The sequence below is a fragment of the Myotis myotis genome, unplaced genomic scaffold (genome assembly GCF_014108235.1).
Source record: "Myotis myotis isolate mMyoMyo1 unplaced genomic scaffold, mMyoMyo1.p scaffold_m19_p_8, whole genome shotgun sequence".
NCBI classification, from domain to species: domain Eukaryota; kingdom Metazoa; phylum Chordata; class Mammalia; order Chiroptera; family Vespertilionidae; genus Myotis; species Myotis myotis.
This window is the reverse complement of record NW_023416390.1, coordinates 2,649,510-2,675,420: the sequence shown is the minus strand read 5'-3', so window position 1 is coordinate 2,675,420 and position 25,911 is coordinate 2,649,510. Positions and strand designations below refer to the sequence as shown.

General features: G+C 45.3%; 1 protein-coding gene across 1 annotated transcript in view; it reads right to left on the bottom strand.

Annotated features, from left to right (window-relative positions):
- Positions 1-325: 325 nt before the first annotated feature.
- Positions 326-25,911, bottom strand: part of ANKAR (ankyrin and armadillo repeat containing) — a 46,097-nt gene continuing 20,511 nt past the window's right edge. Inside the window, exons 11-22 of the mRNA XM_036320825.1 lie at positions 25,019-25,187; positions 24,422-24,663; positions 17,013-17,166; positions 16,335-16,496; positions 15,274-15,380; positions 13,243-13,365; positions 10,068-10,226; positions 8,868-8,985; positions 7,689-7,798; positions 5,016-5,212; positions 2,309-2,355; positions 326-669 (exon numbers count right to left, since the gene is read on the bottom strand). Of these exons, the coding sequence (XP_036176718.1) occupies positions 422-669; positions 2,309-2,355; positions 5,016-5,212; positions 7,689-7,798; positions 8,868-8,985; positions 10,068-10,226; positions 13,243-13,365; positions 15,274-15,380; positions 16,335-16,496; positions 17,013-17,166; positions 24,422-24,663; positions 25,019-25,187 (1,836 nt within the window). The 3' untranslated portion in view covers positions 326-421. The remainder of the gene's footprint in view (positions 670-2,308; positions 2,356-5,015; positions 5,213-7,688; positions 7,799-8,867; positions 8,986-10,067; positions 10,227-13,242; positions 13,366-15,273; positions 15,381-16,334; positions 16,497-17,012; positions 17,167-24,421; positions 24,664-25,018; positions 25,188-25,911) is intronic.

The window sequence follows — 25,911 nt, the reverse complement described above, 5'->3', positions numbered from 1 at the left end:
AAACTTCTACTCATCGGTTGAGACTGGAATCAGGCCTGGTTTAACCCGGGAGACAGGCTGAGGGCAATCTGCTAAGTGTCGACATCAAGAACCCCCATTAGAAAAGATGACACAACTATGTTACGTGCATTTTACCACAATTACAAATAAAACACTGCGCCCTGGCTGGGTGGCTCAGTGGATAGAGCGTCGGCCTGCGGACTGAAGGGTCCCAACTCTGATTCCGGTCAAGGGCACAGGCCTGGGTTGCTGGCTCCATCCCCTGTGTGGGGCGTGCAGGAGGCAGCCGATGGATAATTCTCATCATGGATGTTTCTCTCTCTCCCTTCCTCTCTGAAATCAATAAAACTATAACAACAAAATAAACGTTAAAATGTTTTAAAAAGTTGCTCGGGAATCCATTCACACTGAAATGCGTTTATTAACCTTCTGCAGGCTCAACGTTATCTTTCTGAACGTGTTTCCCAAGTTCGCTCAGCAACACTATCCTTGGTCTTGACACTTGGATGACATCTGAGGACGTTGCAGATGCAAAGGAAAAAATATTATGCGACACAGTGGACTTCTTGGAGGTCTTGAAGAGCCCCATGAAGTTCGTTACAGGAGGCAATAAGGTCAGGGAGTCTCGGGGCTGAATTTTCGGTCTTAGCTTTCTTCGGTGCTCTCTCCCTAAGAAGTAAGAGCCACAGTTAAAGGTCTGCGCCTCGGGAGGTCGCCACAGTCTGATCCCCTTAGCTAAGAAACATCGTTCTGTTTCCTCCCCATTCCAGACACACGAAGAGACAGCGCAGCAGCTTCCAGGCTTTCATGTCACAGCAAAACCTCGGGGCAGCCAAACATGGTGGCCGACTTTCTACTGTGCCAAGTTGGCACTAACAAAGGACCAAATGTCAACTGTTTTAAATAGGCGTTTGTGAAAGGAGGGATAGTTTAACACCAAAAGACAGTGCCAAAGGCGCTCTCAAAGGCATGGCCTTCCCCTTGAATGACATTAACTTTGTCCACAAACCCTCTCCGTTGTCCACATCTTTTCTTATGTTGCCACACACCTGCAAAAGCTTCATCGGCCTGTGCCTGGCACCCAGGCTGTTTGGAAATCAATACTACAGTAAAGAAAGAGCGAGGCTGGCGAAGGAGCTGTGCCCGCACCAGACACCCTTTCACCCACGATAGTCGGAAATACAGCCTCCCCTCCGCCCACACCTCGCTCCCCCAGATGGAGTGAGTGAGGCCCGCTCTCCTCCTCTTGTCCTCTCTCCTCTCCTCTCCCTCCCACTCGTGACGGGAGCACAGGGGCCTCTGAATGGCCCGCCCTTGCTTTTCCCTGTGGGGCAGTGACTGCACCAAGCAAGACGGAATCTGGCCCTCCACCAAGCACACTCGAGCAAGCACTAAGCTAAACGTGAAATCAACAAGTCATTTTTCCTAGCCTCTGTCTACGGGGCCCAGGTGGGTACCATTATCAGGTCTGGACTTGGGTTTCAAGGGCATCCCCCCCACTGTGTGCGACACTGTACGGAGTGTAAGGGAAAGGTGGGCTGTGCCCTATGAACTCACGAGACAAGGTGTACACGGCACAGAACAATAGCAAGGGCGTGGCTGAGTCCTACTTACTAGTGTGCTGTTTCCGTAATGAGGGTACCTGTGCGTGGCTTGTGAGAAAGGGCGAAGGAGGAGGAGTTTCTGCCGACTGGTGCTGGGGAGGAAGGCCTTAAAGGATAAGCCCGCCGGGTTGGCTCAGTGCCTGAGCGTTGACCTATGAGCCAGGGCACGTGCCCGGGTTTTGCGCTGGATCCCCAGTGTGGGGTGTGGAGGCAGCCAGTCAATGATTCTCTCTCATCATTGATGTTCCTCTCTCTCCCTCTCCCTTTCTCTCTGACATCAATAAAAACATTTTTTTTTTTTTTAGAAAAAAAGAAATGTGTCACATTGGCTTATACATGGGGAGATATGTTAGGTGTACAGCATTCCAAACACAAACGCTTGCAGGTCGCCTTTTCAGTAGACCCGCCTTTTTGAATGTTTATACATGGAACAAAGGATTACAGCAGGGGTCCTCAAACTACGGCCCGTGGGCCACATGCAAATACAAATATTGTATTTGTTCCCGTTTTGTTTTTTTACTTCAAAATAAGGTATGTGCAGTGTGCATAGGAATTTGTTCCTAGTTTTTTTTTAAACTATAGTCCAGCCCTCCAACGGTCTGAGGGCCAGTGAACTGGCCCCCTGTTTAAAAAGCTTGAGGACCCCTGGATTACAGAGTGCCAGGGCCAGAAGGCACCCTGGAGAGAAAAGAAACACCAATTACCTTTTCTGGAGAGAAGATTTATGCATGGCCCTCCATTTTTCTCCAGACTGAAAGGGAAAACATTTTCGTCAAACGAGAAACATAGAGAGGCTACGCAGCATGTTCCACAGCCTGGGTCTGACTCATTCAGGTCGCCGCAGCGTTTCCTACTCACTGACTCACTCAGCACACTGGAAGCAGTGAGTCTGCTTGAAGGGATCGGATGGAGGAAAGCTTCGGGGGGAAGACCACTTGGGCCGGGTTTTGAAGAAAATAGGTCTTCGGGGGGATGCGGTGGGGCGTGCCCCGGGCAGAGGGGAGGGGTGAGGGATCACAGTGCGTAGAACAGCACGGCGCGGCGGGCAGAGGCACTGCACAGTCTGGTGCGCTTAGAAGTGAAGGTGTCTGGGACGCGATAGGAGACGAGGTTGGAGAATAACCATCAGGTCATTGTGTGTATTAAGAATGAGAACATGTAGCCAGGCGGGTGGCTCAGTGGTTGAGCATCGCCCATGCACTGAAGGGTGGCTGATTTGACTCCCGGTCAGGGCACATGTCCAGGTTTGAGTTCCATCCCCAGCAGGGGGCGTGCAGGAGGCAGCTGATTGATGTTTCTCTCTCATCAATGTTTCCCTGTCTCTCTACCTCTTCCTTCCTCTCTAACAAATCAATAAAATGTGTTTTAAAAAGAATGATAAAATGTCAACTTTGAAGTAATGGGGTACCAGTGAAGTGTTTTAAGTCAAATAATAACGTGTACCTAAGTTAATGTGTGTGTGTGGGTGGGTGGGTGGGGTGGTGGCTTAAAAATAAGTATTATTTTAATCACCATCCTGTACAGATAACCTGTAAATGTGGTATTGCAAACACGTCCTGGTAATAAAATGCAAGTCTTGATTAAAGTTAAGAGATAAAAGTGTCCCGAATGCATTCCTGATTACTCTGGTGAGGACCATTTGCTGTTTCCTCCTTTAATGAAGCAACTTCATGGCTACTGGGTGGTAATGAAACCAGCTAGTGTTAGTCTCCTCTGTTTTCACGGCGGGTCCGTTAACGATGTCTCCCTCCACACTTCAAAATGGACGCGGCCAAGGGCTCCTCTACTATCCCGTTCTTGGTGTGGATGGGAACAGAGAAGAGGTAGACACTCGAAACAAACAAACAAACAAGCTGTTATGATCCAACCACGATCGGCCTCTCTCTGTTCCCGGCAGTGCCATCAAGGAACACTCTGTGGACGGGCATGTTTATCATCCCGAAGTCCCCAGGCTTGCCCCAGTCATCTTTCCACGCCTTTCCCATCGTGTTATGTATACCGCACTCCTGTTCGGGGTTGTTACGAGAAATAAAGCGGACAGTCCATGTAAACGCTCTAAGCCAGTGGTTCTCAACCTTCTGGCCCTTTAATACCGTTCCTCATGTGGTGACCCAACCATAAAATTATTTTCGTTGCTACTTCATCACTGTCATGTTGCTACTGTGATGAATCGTCATGTAAATATCTGATATGCAGGATGGTCTTAGGCGACCCCTGTGAACGGGTCGTTTGACCGCCAAAGGGGTCGCGACCCACAGGTTGAGAACCGCTGCTCTAAGGCGAGTGCATAGCACTATTGGTGATGGGTTAACTGTTACTTGCTCAGCAGTTTCACCATTCTGACCAGTTTACCGACTTTTTATAATCCTGAGAGTTGAGTGTTTTCAACGATAAAGGGGTGCCATTCGCCTCAGTCCTCTTAGATTTGTGTAGTTACTACAATTCCCCAGCAGATGGCAGACAAGTGTCCTGAGGGAGGGTTTTCATTTTTGTTTTTTTAAAAAATAATTCCCCAAAAGTTGCCTTATGGACTCGCTGAGGGAGGGACTATTAAATAGTGCTTCTATCATTTATCCTAAATTATTTTCAACCAGTAAGCATTACTTTCTAACGCTGTCAATGACAGCCATTGCCATTTCGCTGTCCCTGGCTGTTTAGATACAATTAGGGAACGAGGTTAGGTGTCCGTTTTCCACAGCATCGCAGTTAACGTGACTCTGAGGAGGCCCTCGGTTTTCTCTGTACTTAAACTTGATGTTTAGAGCCAAGCTGGTCCCCTCTCCTCTGTGATTGCAAAGTTCGTAACACATCCTGCCAGGATCGTTGCCTGCATGAGAGCAGCGCTGCTTGCACGGGAGGCTTGTCATTCCGCTCGCGCCCAGAAGGAACCGTGCCGGCGTCAGGCGCCTCTCCTCTCTTTCAGAAACGCAAGTTCAAGTTCGCGATGAAACTCCAACGCGGGTGCGAAACCCTCGGGATAAATGCCGGCAGCTGGCGTGACTCCGACCACCGGGCCCGGTGTGACCCCGCTTTGGGTCATTCCCGAAGTCCCACTGGAGGCCAAGTTCCCGCGGGGGTCCTCAGAACTCTCAAGTGTACCCCAGTCCACCCCAAAATGGCTTCCTGGATCAGACGTGGAGGCAACCAGGCTCCCCAAAACTTTTCTGAAATGCGAGTTACCCTGGCCAGGCAGGATCCCCAAGATCCGGCTGCATTCGTGTCTGCACTTGCTGCTGCTCGGGGAGAAGTGAAACAGGCTTTGGCGATGGGCGTTCACAAGGAACTTGTCCTTGGGTGTCTGAGGCACAGATGTGTAGCACGGGGCGTGCCCTGCTTGACCTTCCTTACAGGTCGGTAAAAGCTCCTCTATCAGTCACCTCACTCCTGCCACCTCCCCTATGCGCACCCTACCTTAAGGAAGGGAGCCCCACTTTTTGCTGCATTCTAAATTCCTTCAGAAACGCCGGGTTGATGCTGGCATCTCTGCTGATGCTGTTCACTATCCGGAGGAACTGGTTCGGCTTATTGCGGCACTCGCTCAGCAGCACGCGGAAAGCCACCGCGTTGTAGGTCAGGTAGCCGAGGGCGCAGGAGCAGGCTGTGCGCACCTGCGGGGAAGACACATCCTTCACCGTGTGCTCTGCTCTAGGGCCCGCGCCAGCGCTCAGCACACACTCCTAGCAAGTCCCTGGAGCTAATGCCAGCAAATGCGCATGCCCACCGATGGCACAACAGCCATGCTTTTATTTACTGTTATTTACTTGTTTACTTTTACTGATGTCAGAGAGGAAGGGAGAGGGAGAAAGAGATAGAAACATCCATGATGAGAGAGAATCATGGATCAGCTGCCTCCTGCACGCCCCACACTGGGGATGGAGCCCACAACCCAGGCATGTGCCCTCGACCAGAATTGAACCCGGGACCCTTCAGTCCACAGGCTGACGCTCTACCCACTGAGCCAAACCAGCTAGGGCTCACGGCCAGGTTTTTATTATTTTTATTATTTTTTTAAATAATTATTTCTTGTTGAAAGTATTACACATGTCCCCTTTTTTTCTCCCATTGACCTCCTCCACCCTCCCCCCCCCCCCCCCCCCCCGGCCCCGGCCCACCGGCCCTCACTGCCCCGTTATCTGTGTCCATAGTCACGGCCAGGCTTTGGGAGGGGTGTCACCTGCCAGTGATTTCCAGTTGTTCTCAGTCCTGCCTGCATTTTAGAATCACCAGGAGGTTTTGTTTTTTGTTTTTTGTTTTAAGCCCATCCACCGAATCGGCTCGAGGGTGGAATCTGGGCCTGTATGTTGTTAAAGTGCCACAGCGGATTCTAAGGTGCAGCCAGATGCAGGGCCCTGGGGGCTGAACGAAGGCAGTGGCCCTCAGTCTTGCTGGTGCATCACTGTCACCTGGATAGCTATGAACATGACTCAGCCTGGGGTCCACCCCCCAAAACCGATTTTATTATCTTGGGGTACAGCCTAGACATTACGATTTTTCAAAACTGCATAGGTGACTGTCATAGGAAACCAGGTAGGAGCCTACAGCATAAAAGTAGGTTAAAATTAATGCACTCGGGCCCTGGCCAGTTTGGCTTAGTGGTTGGAGCATCGGCCTGTGGACTGAAGGGTCACGGGTTTGATTCCGGTCAAGGGCACATACCTGGTTGCAGGCTCGATCCCACTTGTGGAGGCAACCAATCAATGTGTGTCTCTCGCATTGATGTTTCTCTCTCTCAGTCTCTCCCCCTCCTTTCCACTTTCTCTAAAAAAATCAATAGGAAAGAATAGCCTCTGGTGAAGATTAACAACAACAACAACAACAACAACAACAACAAATAATAATAATAATAATAATAATAATAATAATAATAATAATGTGCTCGGGAAAGCAACTACATTTTCCTTTGGCAAAAACAAGCAAGAACAAGTATCAGGCCATAGGACACAGGAAAAGTCCTTTCTTTCCTGGAAGGAAGTAGTCCTCTCTGCCTGTGACCTTGAGATAATGAGGCTATGATTAATGATTAATCATAATTAATAAATATGATTAACTAACGTGTACTGCTGGGCAGTTCTTAGGAAAATCTGTTAGTGGTGGCATAAGGAATGTCATGGAGTAAACGTGAACCCCGCCCTTGCTGGGTACCAGAAGCTGACACTCTGGGCTTGCCATTGGCATCTGACTGCCCGGGCACCTTCCCCGCCTGGACAGCGGTTCTCAGTACGTGGTCCCAGGGTCGCTTCGGCTCCTGGGAACTGGTTAGAAATAAATGAACATCCTGGGGCCTGCACGGAGGTATTGGATGGGAAACTCTGGGAATGGAGCCCAGCCATATGGCGTAACAGGTTCCCCTGGGTTCCCCAATGCACCCCAATGTTGGAGAAACACTGCCTTAGACCTTGGGGGGAAGCGCAGGGGAACACTCAGAGGCAAACCACTACTGGGCAGCCTCGCCTTCCTCACACATCCATCCTCATCTCGAACCCTGCTTGGCAGATGAGGAAATCTGTCCAATGGATTCCACTTTCATTCATTCCAGAGAATCACAGAAACGACAGTGAAGTCATAAAATGGTGTGGGATATTGTATAAAGATTTTAATTACAAATCTGATATCATCAGTGTACTCATTGGTAGATTGAATCTTAACTATCAAAGATAAAACAAGTTTTCCCATGTTGTGGGAACGGGAATTAGGGGTGGCGGGTACAGTTCTAGAGAAGCCATCTCAGGCTGTGTTAGGAACACGAACTGTTCTGTAACTCCGTCAACCTGTGGGGAAGTCAGCCCACAGAGATGAGAGGGAGGCAAATTATAGTCTCAGAACATTCAGTTTTAGAATTGCTTTTTGTTTGTTTGTTTTTTAATATATTTTTATTGATATCAGAGAGAAAGGGAGAAAAAGATAGGAGCATCAATGATGAGAACGAATCATCGATCAGCTGCCTCCTGCATGCCCCCCACTGGGGATGGAGCCCACAAGCCGGGCCTGTGCCCTGACCGGGAATCGAACCGGGACCTCCTGGTTCATAGGTTGATGCACAACCCCTGAGCCACGCCGACTGGGCTAACATTACTTTTGATTTACCTCTTCTTTCCCGGAGTACAGATGGTAGCAGAGCCGCTGGACTGTCCCTAATGTGGCAAACGCAGCTGGAATCCCAGCTCTGGAGTGAGCCAGGCTGGCTATTAAGTTCCCTACAAATTAAAGGAGAAAAAGGCTTTGTGCTTCGGCTAAGCCGTGCTCTTGGTTATCTGCACATAATATTAAAAATGTCTGAGTCATAAGACATGTCTGCTAATGAAGAAGTGCTGAGAAAAAGCATTTATATGTAGAATAAATTTTCCCCCAAAGTATGGTCTGGGTTTCTGTCACACACAGTGCAAGTGAAGCAGGTCACATAAGAGAGGGGACGCCTGAAAGTCCGAGGTTTTCTTCCCAGGACAGCAAGTCGAGGTTCCTCTGCTGCCTTCAAGTGGCCCATTTCAGCTAAAGAGCAAATACTTTATTTATTTATTTATGTATTTATTTATGTATTTATTTATTTACTAGGGGCCCAGCGCGAGAAATTGTGCGAGGAGGTGCCCCGCCTCCCACCGGAGCGCCAGGCCCGAGAGGTGCTCCAGCGCCTCCAGCTGAGCGGTCCTTACAGCGTGAGGGCATGGCGTCCATTTGCATATGAGCCTTTTATTATTACGATTTCTGGTGGTAGTTCCTCCCTCGGGCTGTTATTCTGCTACTGTTCCACGTCATGTTGAGAGTGACATATGAAGTCAATGACTACTGATTGATCATCTGGGGAGTTGGATCTGGACTCGATACGGTCACGTGGTTAGCATGGTGTCAATACCGCTCTTGGGCCCCCTTGCCTTGCTATACCACAGATCAGTGTAGGGAGCCCTTCACTGTTAGCAAAACATGGGCCATTGGTCAAAAGGAAGCCAGGCGGAGGGGCGTCGGTGCAAATCTGTCGCTACTGTCAGTCAGTGTGTGCCTGCTCTTACGGTAGCTCAGAGTTGAATTATCATTTTGAATTCTGGAAAAGAGAAGGCAGGGTTTGAAAACGTAGGGAAAGCCGAAAGGCCGTGTTCGGAGTTTCTGCTCCTCGTTGGGGTGCAGCATAGACAGGCATGTTCCCCTGTGGGCCCAGGCTTCCAGCTGCGTGACAGAGTGTCCGGCTGGTTTCTTTGCTCGGGCTCAGGCTACAGAAACGTGTTTGCACAACTAGCTTTAGGCGGCTACAATGAGATGCTGGTCATTTCTTACCTGTCAAGACAATCGTGGTGGACTGGAGGGAATACAGACTATCGATCAGAATAGTAACTCCTCTTGAAGACAAAGTGATATGGTCCACATCTATGATGACTTTAGCTAATATAATAATCTACAAACGAAAAAGAAGCAAAGAATCATTGAGCATCTTCTACTCAGCCTCTCTGATTAAGCTTTTATTGATGCATTGATTGATTGACTTGGTACATCTCAGGGAGGTAAGAGGAGTAATTTGGCATGATTGACTAGAAGAGAAGCAAAAAAAAAAAGGGAGGGGGGAGAAAAGGGAGAGAAGCAAGAGGCAGGAGTAGGAGTTAGAGTCCTTGGCCCTATCTGGTCATTTTAGTGACCATGGGAGGCCATAGTATTCTTTCTACAATGTTTGTAACTTTTATATCCTTGAAGTAGGGTTCATATGAAAAGCTTCTCACCCCAGCCGGTTTGGCTCAGTAGATAGAGCGTCAGCCCGGGAACTGAAGTGTCCTGGGTTCGATTCTGGTCAAGGGCATGCACCTTGGTTGCAGGCTAGATCCCTGGCTCCGGTTGGGACTTGTGCAGGAGGCAACCAACCAATGTGTCTCTCACACATTGATGTTTCTGTGTGTGTGTGTGTGTGTGTGTGTGTGTGTGTGTGTGTGTGTGCGTGTCCCCTCTCTCTAAAAAAATTCAATGGGAAAATATCCTTGGGTGAGGATTAACAAAAATAAAAATAAATAAATAACTTTAAAAAAAGAGAAAGAAAATACTTCTCCTAAAAATCATAGGGGAAAAAAGAAGAGGGAGAATAAGACAGAAGAACCCAGGTACATCTAGCTGTCATGGGTTGAAGCATGAGCATGGTCAGCTAAAGATTCTGCAGGGAACTCTTGTGTTGAATGCCACCTTGCGCTACCTATTTCCTTATCAAACGCAGGTGATGAAAATACCTCTACCTGCCTATCCACCCAACAGCGTTTCATAAACATCAGGTGGTGTATAAGGGTAAAACTTCCATTCTAACTTGTAAAGCTCCATATAAATGAAGAAATCCTCATAGGTAATGTGTTTTGTTTTTCTAATGATGTGAAAGGGGCTGGTGTGAAAACTACTGTGAATTTTACAAACCAGGACCATTTTTCCAGATCCAAACTTTTTTCTAATGTTCAAGTTTTCACTAAAACGACACCCATGGAAATGTCAACTCCAATGTCACACCTGAAATGCTGCCATCGCCTTCTCAGTTTCAATGGTTGATTCAAGAAAAGGTTCAAAGATGGACAGGGTCATTATTCCATTTTCCAAAATTAAATATTGTTGAAAGACGTCATTGAAGGCAAAAAGGGTTAACGCATAGCCTGCTCTTAAGCGGATGTCCTAGAAACAGGAGAGACATGCGTTATCTTTAGCCACTTCACTTACCATGTTATCATGGTCAGAGGGTTTCATTCTCGCCTGTTAAAATATATTGCATTCTTACCTCTACGAGTAAAATAGGACATTAATGTATTGGCGAGAATAGATAATAGTGTGAACAGAAAAAATAGAGGATTAGGTTGTGGTATCAGGTAGAAGAAAAGAGGAAAAATTAATTTTTAAAGGGAATGTTAGATTACTGGTTATGCAACCAAATATCTAGATGGTAACAGGGCCCTAACCGGTTTGGCTCAGTGGATACAGCGTCAGCCTGCGGACTGAAGGGTCCCAGGTTCTATTCTGGTCAGGGGCATGTACCTTGGTTGCAGGCACATCCCCAATAGGGGGTGTGCAGGAGGCAGCTGATCGATGTTTCTCTCTCATCGATGTTTCTAACTCTCTATCCTTCTCCCTTCCTCTCTGTAAAAAATCAATAAAATATATTAAAAAAAAAAATGGTAACAGGAAACTGTAATTTTATTTTCCCTCGACTATTTTGTTTTAACATTTTATTTTCAACATTTCAAAGTGGAGTTAATAAGTCAAAACTTCCCTTGTACAACAGGCTATCTATTGCATGTTATGCATTGTGGGACGATTATCATCTCTTAAAATAAGCTCATTTGTAAAATTCTTTTGTATTGTATTCTAAAAGAGAAATTTTAAATAAAAGTGATTTACTTCTTAAAATCACATTTTAACATTTTAGGGCTGGGAAAAGAGCAAATAATAATTTTCCTTTAGAGACCATCTGCTTGCCAAGGATTAACAAGTATGGTAGATTTTCCAGATAGGCCCCAAAGATAGAACCTTATGACTAAGCCTTATTTTTAACATTTTACTTGAACAGTATTAGAGAACAATTAATCTTAGTGAGTTTTCTTCTGCCACAATGAATTATCATATAAAAATGCCATATGTACATACTGAAAAATATTTACAGATAAGATTAGATGATCCCTGACATTTGATTTAAAAATAACACAGGGATGGTGAATAGGTAGATAGAGGAAATAAGATTGACCATGAGTTGTTTGAAATTTTTCATAATAAAAATTATAGATCCACAAAGTGGTCACCTGGCCCTAGGCAAGAAGAAAGGTATTAGGTTCAGTCAAAGATAGGGTCCAGTCCAGCCGATGTGGCTCCGTGGTTGGCATTGACCTATGAACCAGGTCACGGTTCGATTCCCAGTCAGGGCACATGCACGGGTTGCAGGCTCAAGCCCCCATGTGGGCTGTGCAGGAGGCAGCTGATCAGTGATTCTCTCTCATCATTGATGTTTCTATCTCTCTCCCTCTCCCTTCCTCTCTGAAATCAATAAAATAATTTTTTTTTTTTAAAAAAAGGGGATAGGGTCCAGAGAGTGAAGCAGGTGGTTGGGAGGGAAGGGGAACGGAAGGAAATGAGCAGGAGGAGAAAAGGGAGCAGAAAACTGACCCTGAGGAAGAGGGTGAGAGACAGACAGGTGGCAGGAAGAGTAGAGAGGGAGAAAGGCGGCTTTGAGAGGCAGACATGAATGCAGACTCCTCTCCCTCTTATTCTCCAGGTCATTAGAGCGAACTGCATCTTTTGTGCACCACAGTGAAGTCCAATTATGTACTGAAAAAAAATAATGCAGTGACAGCGCATCTTTCCCCTTCCCAGATCTCTCAGAACGGAGAGAGGCGTGGCCGGCAATGCCCTCCCTCACCGCCAAGTGTACTGTAGGTCACAGAGGACCCGGAGTTTTTCTAGGGCCAGTGCCGTTCGCAGTGTGGCCCACGGGCCAGCGATGGTCCACGAAATGGTTGCCACGGAATTACAGAAACTGCGAATAAGCATTTTAAAGACATGGGTCTTTCTTACAGTTAACTACCAGTGGAAGAATGAGGGAATTAAAAAATAATCACCGTCAGGTAAATGCCGCCGTAGTCCTGTTGATCCGCGCGTGCTAAAATTGATGAACAAAATACAAGGCAAGACAGAGTATTCGCATGGCCTCGGGGTGTCTCATCTCAAGATACGTCTTACATATGAAGGGAAAAACAGCAACTTCACAGACACCGCTCTAACCAAGTACCCCAAGTTCACATTGCCAGTCATAAGACACATCAATGTCATGTACCTGCTGGGAAGGTGAGTGAAGAAAACCCTGTCATTGCTACGGTGTCCTTGCCAAAATGCGTCGCCTCAGTTTAATCATAAGAAAACATCAGAGGAGTCAAATTGAGGGGCAGTCCACGAAACAACGGGCCTGCACTTACCAAGATTGTCAAGGTCAGGCAAAACATGGAACCCTGAAATCCCAGGGCCTGCACTTCACAGAGGGCAGGAGACTAAAAAGACGCAACGACGAGATGCAATGTGGAATCCCTGACTGGGTCCCGGGACTGAAAGAGGACTTTGTGAGGAAACAGGCAACATTGAAATCAGGCCTGCAGACCGGTTTATGGTAACGTGTCAATGTTCATGTCCTGGTTGACATCAGGGGAACGGGATGAAGGGTATCCCAGGACACTCAGTATGGTTTTTGCAAATTTTTGGAAAGTCTAAAATTATTGCAAAATGTAAAGCTTTTTTTTTATATATAATTAAGAGATCAGTGGGGGGAAAGCTATTCCTTCATCATGAGTAGACTGAGAAGCACCATTCTAGAATATTGCAGAAGCAGCAGACCGCAGAGGGTTGAAAGTTCATAAAATTGGGTCAAAGATTTGATGCATTCAGGATAGAAGAGATTGGGTGATTTCTTTGTTTTGTTTTTGTTTTGGCTTGACCCAACACATAAAATGGCTACTTTTCAAAAATGAAGCGTGCTGTGAGAAATGTGGGACACTATCATTCGACCAATACAAACTAAGGGCCTCCCAGAGAGATTTCCCGTTTCTGAAGTAAGGCGCTTAAACACCGCCATGAAGAAGACTTGGTAATAATTTGAGGAGGTCGTCTCAGAACCTTCTTCTAAATGACCGCTGATATTTTGTAAGGGGATTACCTTATCCTGGGCGTGCAAAAGAAAGAGGACATCCGCATATTTGAACCCTTCATTTTCTTGCAATTCCTTCTGCAGCAATTTATTCCTCAGGACAATGCAGGCCAAGGAAAAGGCCACCTCCACCTGGACACGTGGATTTCAGAGGTTATTTGTCACTTACGGCTTATCCACTGGCATTTTTATCATGCAGACATTGATATGGGATGTACTAATCGGAAGATACTGTAAAACCCATGGATCCCAGCTCTCTCACTGGCATTTACAACTTCGGGAGGAATGTCCCTTACGGTTTTCAAACAGCGGGGTCAAGATCCTGCCTCTGTGTGCTGGGCACAGGTGTATCCCTTCTTTATCTAAATTAAAAAAAAAATTTCTGGGCATGGGCCCGGCCAGCGTGGCTCAGTGGTTGAGTGTCAGCGTATGAACCAGGAGGTCACAGTTTGCTTTCCGGTCAGGGCACATCCCCAGGCTGTGGGCTCAATCCCCAGTGTGGGGCGTGCAGGAGGCAGCCGATTCATGGTTCTCTCTCATCACTGATGTTTCTATCTCTCCCTCCCTTTCCCTTCCTCTCTGAAATCAATAAAAATATGTTTTAAAAAATGAATTTCCTGGCAGGGGTTAAGCTGTTTTGAACTGCTTATCAGATACCAGCTTGTGCATTGTCAGCCTTTCTGGACCGCCTGTGAGTTAAGCGGAGCCCGTGGAGGAGCGCTGAGGGTGGGCCTCTGTTTCTGGGGTCATGATTTGAGGTCCTTCAGAGGATGTAAAGGAACCTGGGTACTGCGAGGATGCAGTGGTTACGCTTTTAGGAACTACACTCTGCATTCCTATGAAAAATGTTACGGGTTTGAAAAGCACAACTGTTGCAGAAGTATTTCGTTTACTATAGAATTTTATTTGCGGGAAAGTATTGAAGTGTATCTCTGTTCTGTTTTAACAAGTTTTAAGAACTCATTGAGAATCGATACTGAATTATAGGTAGGTGCCATTGATGTGAAAACTCTTTTGCCGTGAAAATGCATGTTTAAAAATAAAAATGTACTTTACGTGGCATTTTCCATAGTCTTCCGAAATGTATGGGTACTTTGAAAGTCAGTGTAGTTTTCACTATAATTCAAGCCAAAAACATCGCTAGCATGAGCTCCTTCCTTCTTTTCCCTAATTCAACTCCCATCTATAATAATAAAAGTGTAATATGCTAATTAGACCAGACAGCTGAACGACCTTCTGGACGAAGCCGGGGCTGGGAGGGCTGAGCCCCTTGCATGAATTTCATGCATCGGGCCTCTAGTACACACATAATCTCTTTCATAGCCAGAAAAGCCACATAACTTAAAACATCTTTTCTGGTAACAAACACGTTCCTTAAAGAAATAATGCGATGTTTACTCACATATTTTCCTCTTTGGTCATTTCTATTTTCTCATTTCCAATAGAGCCCATACCAAGTTTTGAAGAGAAAATGTGTTCTTGGTTGCTACCATTTCCTGCCTGGCCAACTATCGATGTCCCGGATTTGCAGAGCTTTAGGAAGGGGCTGGAGTAGATGTGCACGTCATCTCACTAAAGGCGCTCTGCTAGCGGGGGTGAGGGGGTGGGGGTGGGTGGGGGTGGACGGCTCCTCCACAGCTCGTAGTGCTACTTGGCAACGTTCGCTTTGAGGAACAGAAGGTGGGGCTGTTTCGTGGGCGTAGCAACCACAGGATTCACTTAGAGTGGAGAAACTTTGCGACCTACAGCCCGCATCCCTGGGACCCCCGCCCAGTCTTTAGCAACCAGTGTCTGAGGACGCAGGGATGAACTGCTGGGAATCATCCCTGAGGAGGACACAGACGTTCCTGTTTTGAAGAAATATTTTAATAAAATTGACGATCTTTGTAGCAACCTTTTTGTGTGAAACCTCTAGAGTTTTGTTTAGAAGTTTAATACCTGTACTGTACTCGTGAACTTGCAAATGATACCATTCAATCTTAAAATGTCCCGCTTACGTTCGTTTTTACCGCGTGGGAAGGGCCGGGTGGCCTGGCGCACCTTGATGCTCAGCGACGGGTGGCTCCTCAGCAGCTGCATCAGCACCGGGAAGGCGTTCTCCTCCGCCATGAACTGCTGGCTGATGGGGTTGCTCGTGTGGGCGACACCTGGAAGACCCACATCATGAGATGTTTGTCCATGTTGGCAAGGGCGGTGTGCGTGGCTGACAGAGCGCCCTGCACCACACGACTAGTCAGCTCTGCCCCCTCGGCCTGGGGTGCGTGGAGCTGCGGCTGCGGGCTCTGGGCCCGTTGGAAACAGGACCTCTAAGGGTCCGGAGGCTGTGGTCCAGGTCTTAGCTGGCGGCTTACGCGGGAGCTCTGGGACCAGAGGGAGTGCACAGCTCTTCTCAGCGAAGGTGTGTGTGCTCGAGAGGAAACCGGATTCTCTCTGGGCCAGAGACGCGCTCATGAGCACCAAGCAAAGAGCCGGACACAACCGAGTCACCCGGGAAAGGCGACTCTCACGGACACAGGGCGTGGCTCGTGCCGAGTCCCAAAGCCCCTTCCGGCTCAGGCCACTGGGCACAGACTCCAGGGGTGCTGTCCCCCTCAGGGATTGAAACTTACTGAAAAGCAAATAAACACAAGTGGATGTGTCCTCTGGTCAAAGAACATGATTAGTAAATGACAAAAGGGAATGCTATAGCGACACCGATTTAACCTGAATTAAGTTTTTAAAAGGCAAACGGAAGTGGAAATTCTACTATTAGAAGTGGATACAATTTTCTAAGTCACAAAACAACAAAATTATAAATATTAGACTATCAAGGAACAATAATGGCTGCCATTTATTGAAGAATTATTACGTGCAAGGTACTTAAGCTTATGATGCTACCGTTTGATTTTATAAAAATGACTAGAGGAATATTCTGGTTGAAATCTCTAACCAGAGTGCAAGAACAGAGCCTATGTAAGAAACTGAACTTCACCACTTGTACTCAGTCAGGTCTTGGAGAATTAGAAGCGCATATCGACATTAAACATGGTGGCGGGCTCTGGCAGCGGGCCGAGAGGAAGGGAAGCATCGCGACGGTCTGGACACCGAGGCGGGTCACGCACCGATGCACATGGAGCCCACGGCCCGGATGACGCTCAGGAGCGTGCCCTCCGCCAGCTTGCTGATCCTCAGCAGGCGCACCAGCGGCGCGATGCCGTTCCCCTCGCAGATCTGGTTCTGGTGCAGCCGGCTGTCCTTGCTCAGGGCGATGACTGCTTCGCCTCCTGGAAAAGAAAAGCAAGCAGCCCGGCCGGTGTGGCTCAGTGGTCGCGCATCGACCTATGAACCTGGAGGTCACGGTTTGATTCCTGGTCAGGGCACAGGCCCGGGTTGTGGGTTCGATCCCCAGTGTGGGGTGTGCAGGAGGCAGCCGGTCCATGATTCTCTCTCATCACTGATGTCTCTCTCTCTCCCTCTCCCTTCCTCTCTGAAATGAATACAAATATATTTAAAATTGAAGTAGCCCAGCCAATGTAACTCAGTGGATGAGCACTGACATATGAACCAGGAGGTCATGGGTTTGATTCCCTGTCAGGGTACAGGCCCGGGTTGCAGGAGGCAGCCGACCAATGATTCTCTCTCATCATTGATGTTTCTCTCTCTCTCTCCTTCCCCTTTCCTCTCTGAAATAAATAAAATCAATAAAAACATATTTAAAAAAATAAAATAAAATGAGAAGGCAGGCAGCACGCCGGAGCCCAGGGCTCACGGGTCAGAGCTGCGCCTAGAAAGCAACTCACCGACGTACTGCATCTTCGCCGACGGCGACAGGAGCATGTTGATGATGAAGTTGTACCCGATCTGCTCGGCCATGTACTTCTGCTGCTTCAGCGTTTGTCCCGCCAAGGCCCAGAGTGCCACGGCCCCTTGTTCCTTCACGCTGATTTCAAAGGCCTGTTTAAGAGAAAATCCGTTCATTCGGTGAGCATGTATTTACTACTGTAGGAATAGCCTGCTTTATTTTATTATTATTTTTTTTTTATATATATATAGAAGCTATATTTTATGAAAGCATAATATTAACAAAAGTATAAAATTCTATATGGATTGCAAAGTTGAAGAAATTATTTATACATAAGGAGTTTGGCAGGTCAAAGAAACTAAAAATGGAAGGGCCAAGCATAAGTAAAGAATGGCCCATAAACTGAGACACTTAGAATGTAGTTTGATTGGTGTAGTTAGTGGGAATCTGACAAAGGAATAATATAAGAAGAGGCTGGCGAGGGAGGATTAGACTGAATTATTTGTGAAAATTCAATTCCCTAAATAGAAAATCTTATTCTTAACACAGTGGGCAATGAAGAGTCATTGATGGTTTTTTTTTTTTTTTTTTTTATGCATGCATACAAGTCCTTTAGTTGATCTCTTACCCCCCTACCTCCTGCCCCGCAACCCTCCCCGGCCTTCCTGCTGCAGTTTGACAATCTGTTTGAGGCAGCTCTGCCTCTGTATCTATTATTGTTCAAAAGTTTATAATGGTCTCTATTATCCATGAATGAGTGAGATCATGTGGTATTTTTCCTTCATTGACTGGCTTATTTCACTTAGCATAATGCTCTCCAGTTCCATCCATGACGTTGCAAATGGTAAGAGTTCCTTCCTTTTTAGAGCAGCATAGTATTCCATCGTGTAGATGTACCACAGTTTTCTAATCCATTCATCTACTGATGGGCACTTAGGCTGTTTCCAGATCTTAGCTATGGTGAATTGTGCTGCTATGAACATAGGGGTGCATATATCCTTTCTGATTGGTGTTTCTGGTTTCTTGGGATATATTCCTAGAAGTGGGATCACAGGGTCAAATGGGAGTTCCATTTGTAGTTTTTTGAGGAAACTCCATACTGTCTTCCATAGTGGCTGCACCAGTCTGCATTCCCACCAGCAGTGCACAAGTGTTCCTTTTTCTCCACATCCTCTCCAGCACTTGTCGTTTGTTGATTTGTTGATGATAGCCAGTCTGACAGGTGTCAGATGGTACCTCATTGTTGTTTTGATTTGCATCTCTCGGATGATTAGTGACTTTGAGCATGTTTTCATATGTCTCTTGGCTTTCTGAATGTCCTCTTTTGAAAGGTGTCTATTTAGGTCCTTTGCCCATTTTTTGATTGGATTGTTTATCTTCCTTTTGTTAAGTTGTATGAGTTCCCTATAAATTTTGGAGATTAGGCCCTTATCGGATATGACATTGGCAAATATGTTTTCCCACACAGTGGGTTTTCTCGTTGTTTTGTTGATGGTTTCTTTTGCTGTGCAGAAGCTTTTTATTTTGATGTAGTCCCATTTGTTCATTTTCTCTTTAGTTTCAAGTGCCCTAGGAGCTGTATCAGTGAAGAAATTGCTTCGGCATATGTCTGAGATTTTGTTGCCTTTGGATTCTTCTAGAATTTTTATAGTTTCCTGTCGTACATTTAAGTCCTTTATCCATTTTGAGTTTATTTTTGTGTATGGTGTAAGTTGGTGGTCTAGTTTCATTTTCTTGCATATATCTGTCCAATTTTCCCAGCACCATTTATTGAAGAGACTATCTTGGCTCCATTGTATGTTCTTGCCTCCATTGTCAAATATTAATTGAGCATATTGGTTTGGGCCGATTTCTGGGCTCTCTATTCTATTCCATTGATCTATATGCCTATTCTTGTGCCAGTACCAGGCAGTTTTGAGAACAGTGGCTTTGTAATACATCTTGATATCTGGTATTGAGATCCCACCTACTTTGGTCTTTTTCAGGATTGCTGCAGCTATTCGAGGTCTTTTTTATTCCAGATGAATTTTTGGAGAGTTCGTTCTAGATCTCTGAAGTATGCCATTGGTATTTTAATGGGAAGTGCGTTGAATTTATAGATTGCTTTGGGTAGTATGGACATTTTAATGATGTTGATTCTACCAATCCATGAACACGGTATGTTCTTCCATCTGTTTATGTCTTCCTCTATATCTTTTTTCAACGTCCTGTAGTTTTCTGAGTAGAGGTCTTTTACCTCTTTAGTTAAGTTTATTCCTAGGTAGCTTAATTTTTTTGGTGCGATGGTAAACGGGATTGTTTTTATAATCTCTCTTTCTGAAAGTTCACTATTGGTGTATAGAAATGCCTCGGATTTCTTGGGGTTAATTTTGTATCCTGCTACATTGCCAAATTCATGTATTAAGTCCAGTAGCTTTTTGATGGAGTCTCTAGGGTTTTGTATGTATAATATCATGTCGTCTGCAAATAAGGACAGTTTTACTTCCTCTTTTCCAATTTGGATGCCTTTTATTTCTTCTTCTTGCCGAATTGCAATGGCTAACACTTCCAGTACTATGTTGAACAGGAGTGGTGAGAGGGGGCATCCCTGTCTTGTTCCTGTTCTTAGGGGAAATGGTGTTAGTTTTTGTCCATTGAGTATGATGTTGGCTGTGGGCCTGTCATATATGGCTTTTATTATGTTGAGGTATGATCCTTCTACTCCCACCTTGCTGAGAGCTTTTATCAAAAATGGGTGTTGAATTTTGTCAAATGCTTTTTCTGCATCAATTGATATGACCATGTGGTTTTTTTCTTTCAATTTGTTTATGTGATGTATCACGATTATTGATTTGCGGATATTGTACCATCCTTGCATCCCTGGGATAAATCCTACTTGGTCATGGTGTATGATCTTTCTGATGTACTGCTGGATCCGATTTGCTAAGATTTTGTTGAGGATTTTGGCATCTATGTTCATGAGGGATATTGGCCTGTAATTCTCTTTCATTGTGTTGTCTTTACCTGGTTTTGGTATTAGGGTGATGCTGGCTTCATAGAATGAGCTTGGAAGTGTTCCTTCCTCTTGAATTTTTTGTAGTAGTCTGAGGAGGATAGGTTTTAGTTCTTCCTTGAATGTTTGGTAAAACTCCCCTGTGAAGCCGTCTGGTCCTGGGCTTTTGTTTGCTGGAAGCTTTTTGATGACTGCTTCAATTTCTTCCATAGTTATTGGCCTGTTGAGATTTTTAGATTCTTCCTGATTGAGTTTTGGAATGTTGTATTTTTCTAGGAATTTGTCCATTTCCTCCAGGTTGTCTAGTTTGTTGGAGTAGAGCTGTCCATAGTATTTTTTAACAATCATTTGTATTTCTGTGGGGTCTGTTGTTATTTCGCCTCTATCGTTTCTGATTTTGTTTATTTGGGTCCTCTCTCTTTGCTTCTTGGTGAGTCTGGCTAGAGGTTTGTCAATCTTGTTTATCCTTTCAAAGAACCAGCTCTTGGTTTCATTGATTTTCTGTATTGTTTTTTTGGTCTCTATGTCATTTATTTCTGCTCTAATCTTTATTATCTCCTTCCTTCTGCTCACTCTGGGGTTTTCTTGTTGCTCTCTTTCTAATTCTTTGAGTTGTAGAGTTAGATGATTTACTACCATTTTTTCTTGTTTGTTGAGATAGGCCTGTAGAGCTATAAACTTCCCTCTCAGGACTGCTTTCATTGTGTCCCATAGGTTTTGGATTGTTGTGTTTTCATTGTCATTAGTTTCCAGGATGTTTTGAATTTCTTCTTTGATTTCATTGGTAACCCAATCAATATTTAATAGCATGCTATTCAGCTTCCAGGTGTTTGAGTATTTTGGGTTGTTTTTATTGTAGTTTATTTCTAATATTATGCCATCGTGGTCTGCGAAGACGCTTTTTATAATTTCAATTTTCTTGAATTTGGGGATACTTTGCTTGTGACCCAATATATGGTCTATTTTTGAATATGTCCTATGAGCATTTGAGTAGAATGTATATTCCCTGGCTTTCGGGTGAAGTGTTCTGAAGATGTCTATTAAGTCCATCTGATCTAGTGAGTCATTTAGGATTGCTGTATCTTTGCTGATTATTTGTCTAGAGGACTTATCCAGTGCTGTCAGTGGTGTATTAAAGTCCCCTACTATGATTGTATTGTTGTCGATGTCTCCTTTGATATCTTCCAGGAGTTTTTTTATGAATTTGGGTGCTCCTGCATTGGGTGCATATATGTTTACCAGGGTTATATCTTCTTGTTGTATTGATCCCTTTAGTATTATGAAGTGGCCTTCCTTATCTCTTGTTATGGCCTTCACTTTGAGGTCTATTTTGTCCGATATAAGTATTGCTACCCCAGCTTTCTTTTCCTTTCCATTTGCCTGAAAGATATTTTTCCATCCTTTCACTTTCAGTCTGTGTGAGTCCCTTCTAATGAGGTGGGTTTCTTGTAGACAGCAGATGTATGGGTCATGTTTTTTTATCCATTCAGCCACTCGATGTCTTTTGTTTGGAGCATTTAGTCCGTTTACGTTTAAAGTTATTATTGAAAGGTACTTGTTTGTAGGCATTTCTGTTTTTGTGTGGCTGTTTTCTTTCTGAGCTTTTTATTTCTTATTTTTATACCAGTCCCTTTAGCATTCCTTGCATTGCTGGCTTGGTGGTGATAAACTCCCTTAGCCTTTTTTTGTCTGTGAAGCTTCTTATTTCCCCTTCAAGTTTGAATGATAGCCTTGCTGGATAGAGTATTCTTGGATTCAGTCCTTTGCTTTGCATCACTTTGTAAATTTCCGTCCATTCTTTTCTGGCCTGATGTGTTTCTGTTGAGAAATCATTTGACAATCTAATGGGAGATCCCTTGTATGTAACTTTCCGTCTCTCTCTTGCAGCCTGTAAGATTCTCTCTTTGTCCTGAACATTTGCCATGGTAATTATGATGTGTCTTGGTGTGGGTCTTTTTGGGTTCACCTTGTTTGGGACTCTCTGGGCTTGTGTGACTTTTTTCTTCCCCACCTCAGGGAAGTTTTCTGATATTATTTCTTCTAATAGGTTTTCTAATCCTTGTTCATCCTTCTGTTGTTCTGGTACCCCTATTATTCGTATGTTGTTTCGTTTCATGTTGTCCCAAAGCTCCCTTAGGCTCTCCTCCTGTCTTTTCATTTTTTTTCTCCAGTTGCAGTACGTTTTGGGTGTGTTTTGCTTCCTTGTCTTCTAAATCACTAATTCGGTCCTCCGCTTCTCCTAGTCTACTGTTGATACTTTCAATGGAGTTTTTCATTGCAGCTATATCACTCTTCATATCTTCTTGGGTCTTACTTAAGTTGTTGATTTTTTCATCTGTTTCTTCTAGCTTCTTCCATATGTTATCGATTTTTTCATCTGTTTCTTCTAGCTTCTTCCATATGTTATCGATTTTTTCATCTGTTTCTTCTTGCTTCTTGCTGAGGTTGTCGATTTTTTCCTCCATCCGGTTTATGCACTCTAGGACCCTTATTCTGAATTCTTTTTCTGTCATGTTGCATGCCTCTGTATTACTTAGCTGCTTTTCTGGCGAGTCCTCCTTCTCTTTCCTTTGGGGGTTTCTTTGTCTACCCATGTTTGATCTCACTGACATATCTAGACGTTGAGTCGTTCAGTGGCTGCTCCCTTGGTGGCAGTGACTCCTTGGTCTGCGGTTCCTCTTCGGGCGGTTGCGGTAGCAGCTGCTCTTCAGTTGGCAGCAACTCCTCTGGTGGGTGCTGTTCACAGCTGTGGTGGCTCTTCTGGCTGGTGGGGCGAGGTTTCATGTACAGCTGCTGTTCCTCAGCAGAGGGTGTGGTGCTCAGGAGGTTGCTGTTGCTTGGATCTGCTGTGTTGATTTAAAGGCACAAAATACAACACAACAAGGCACCACGTACCAGGCACTATACACAAATATATTCACGATATTAATAACCCCAAATAAAGGTGACCACCTGAATTAAGAGAATTAGGGGATAAGGAAGAAGGAAGAGAAAAAGAGAAAAGAGAAAAAAGAAAAGAAAATTAGGGACCAAAAAAAGGAGTGCAAAAATGAAATTGGGAAAAATGAGGGGGGAAAGTAAAAGCGAGAAAAGAAAGGAAAAGGAAAAAAAAGAGCGAAAAGAGAGAATGAAGTGGAAGAGGGGAAGAGACTTTTTATATGAGGAGAATACTCCTATAGAACAGCCATTAATCCCAACAAATTCCAGCAACAGCTCCCTGGAGATGAATGCAAACTAGAAACAACCAATAATATAACGATGAAAATAGAATGGAGAACACTAATCCCAAAATAAAATAAAGAGAAAATAAAATGGCACTTTAAAAAAAAATGGTAAAATGGTAGCAGTAATAATACTGGTTAAAAATAAGAAGGTAGTAATTAAAAGGGTAAAATCAGGTGATGGAAAAAAGAAGAAAAAAAAAAAAAGAAGAAGAGGAAAAGAAAAAAAAAAGAAAAAAAAAGAAAAAAAATTGGTTTCTTAGTTAAAAGGTGAAAAAAGAAAAAAGAAAAATATTGCAGTAGTGAAGGTCCTTCGGTTCTTCTATTCTTCAGTGTGGCTCGCCTTAGACCTGCCAGGTATTCAGGAGAGTGTTGAGTTTCCCTGCGATACACTGTTCCTCTGTGTTGTAAACCACAGTCCTTATTTTAAAGCAAGCCGCATTTGTTTCCCAGACTGCCTTATTTTGTGTTTAGCAAAGAGTCAGTTTGTGGGTCAGCCTCTGGGTGGCAGTGTTCTGGGGTTGGCCTCTTAGGCTACAGGGCCTCTCTGTCCAGTGGAAGTTCACTGCCCAGAGCTGGCTGCGTAAGAGTTACCAGTGCTGTGTTGTTGCTGGGATTGAAAATCCCTCTATGCCTGCTTTAATATGTATGTGTATATATATATATATGTATATATATATATATTAAAAAATATATTTTTATTGATTTCAGAGAGGAAGGCAGAGGGAGAGATAGAAACATCAATGAGAGTCATTGCATGGTCCCTTAGTGTGGATGGAGCCCACAACCCCGGCATGTGCCTTGACCAGGAATCGAACCATGACCTCCTGGTTCATAGGTCAATGCTCAATCACTGAGCTGTTTTAATATATTTTTTATTGATTTCAGAAAGGAAGGGAGAGGGAGAGAGAGAGAGAAACACCAATGATGAGAGAGAATCATGGATAGGCTGCCTCCTGCACACCCCCACTGGGGATCAAGCCTGAAACCCGGGCATGTGCCCTGACTGGGCATCGAACTGTGACCTCCTAGTTCATAGGTCGATGTCCAACCATCGAGCCAGGCTGGCAGGGCTGGAACACCCCATTTTAGAAAAGGTTTATTCTAGAAGGGGTTTCAGTTTTCTGTGCACTGAGCTGAAGTCAATAGTGAGTACTGTGGCTAAGGAAAAGGACACTGGGCCTTCGGCCCTACCTTGAGGAGCTTGAGGAGGTATTTACTCAGGGAGTTTTCCAGAAACGCTCTCTGGATGGACGGGTTGTAGCTGGCCAGGGCCTCCACGGCCATGGCCCCCTTCACCTGCACGCTCAGCTGCTTCCCCGTGAACAGGGCCACCAGCGGCGGGATGACTCCCTCGGCCGCCAGCGCGTTCTGCACTTCCTTGTTGTCGCGGGCCACCTCCGCTATGGTGGCCGAGGCCACGGCCTTCAGCAAGTCTGCGGGGGAATTCAAGAGCCAGTCAGTTACGTCTCTTAAAAAGCAAGACTAAAAAGACACAGCAGATTCGCTTCTCCTGTTGTAAAGTCAAATGTGGACAGTGTATACGGCCCGCCGGCGTGGCTCCGTGGTTGAGCGCCGACCTCTGAACCAGGAGGTCACGGTTCCATTCCCGGTCAGGGCACAGGCCCGGGTTGCAGGCTCCATCCCCAGTGGGGGGCGTGCAGGAGGCAGCCGATCCATGATTCTCTCTCATCATTGGTGTCTCTCTCTCTCTCTCTCTCCCTTCCTCTCTGAAATCAATAAACATATATTAAAAATAACAGTAATAATAATGCACAGATAGAGGCTCACCTGAGCTGGCGCTCAGGAAATTGATGAGATACTGGATGCCCTTGTGGTCCCTCACGGCTCGCTGGTTGCTCACGTTGCCCATGCACAGGACCCGGATGCAGTTCATGACGTTCACCAGCACGTTCTCGATGTCCAGCTTCAGGAGGTTTATCAGCGTTGGGATCCCGTTCTGAAGGAGAACAGCTCGCTTAATCACAACGGCCTTCATCCGAGCGGCAGGCAGCCCTCACTGAGAGCCGCACGTCTGCAAGCCGCTGCAGATGCGACCCATAACAAAGATGTCCACTGGCATGGCACCCGGCGTGGCAGGGCCACCGTGCCGAGGACAGTGTGGGCTGTCCTGTTAAGGTGAGTATTCCACAAACGTATTTTAAAATAGCTTCCTTCAGACCCAAGTCCATCGAGGCTGCCAGTTCGCTGTAACATTGAATAACATATCAAAAAGTAGAGCAACTGCCTAAGATCCGTTGAATACAGAGCCCGTTTGGAAATCTCTGCCGCTGCAGGTGCGCTCATTACTGGCGATCGTATCTGCGCAACATAGATTATTGTTTTTAACTGTGAACAGCATTTCCTAATTTTAAATTGAGGAAAGAAATCATGCAGAGTACTGAAGAAGCCCTCGCCCGTTTGGCTCAGCGGATAGAGCGTCAGCCTGTGAACTGAAAGGTCTCAGGTTCGATTCTGGTCAAGGGCACAGGCCCAGGATGTGGGCTCGATCCCCAGTGGGAGACTTGTAGGAGGCAGCCGATCCATGATTCTCTCTCATTATGGATGTTTCTATCTCTCTCTCCCTTTTCCTTCCTCTCTGAAATCAATAAAAATATATTTTTAAAAAAAAGAGTATTCAAGATCAGACACAGGAAGGCAACCTCACTTCCAATAAAGCGAGG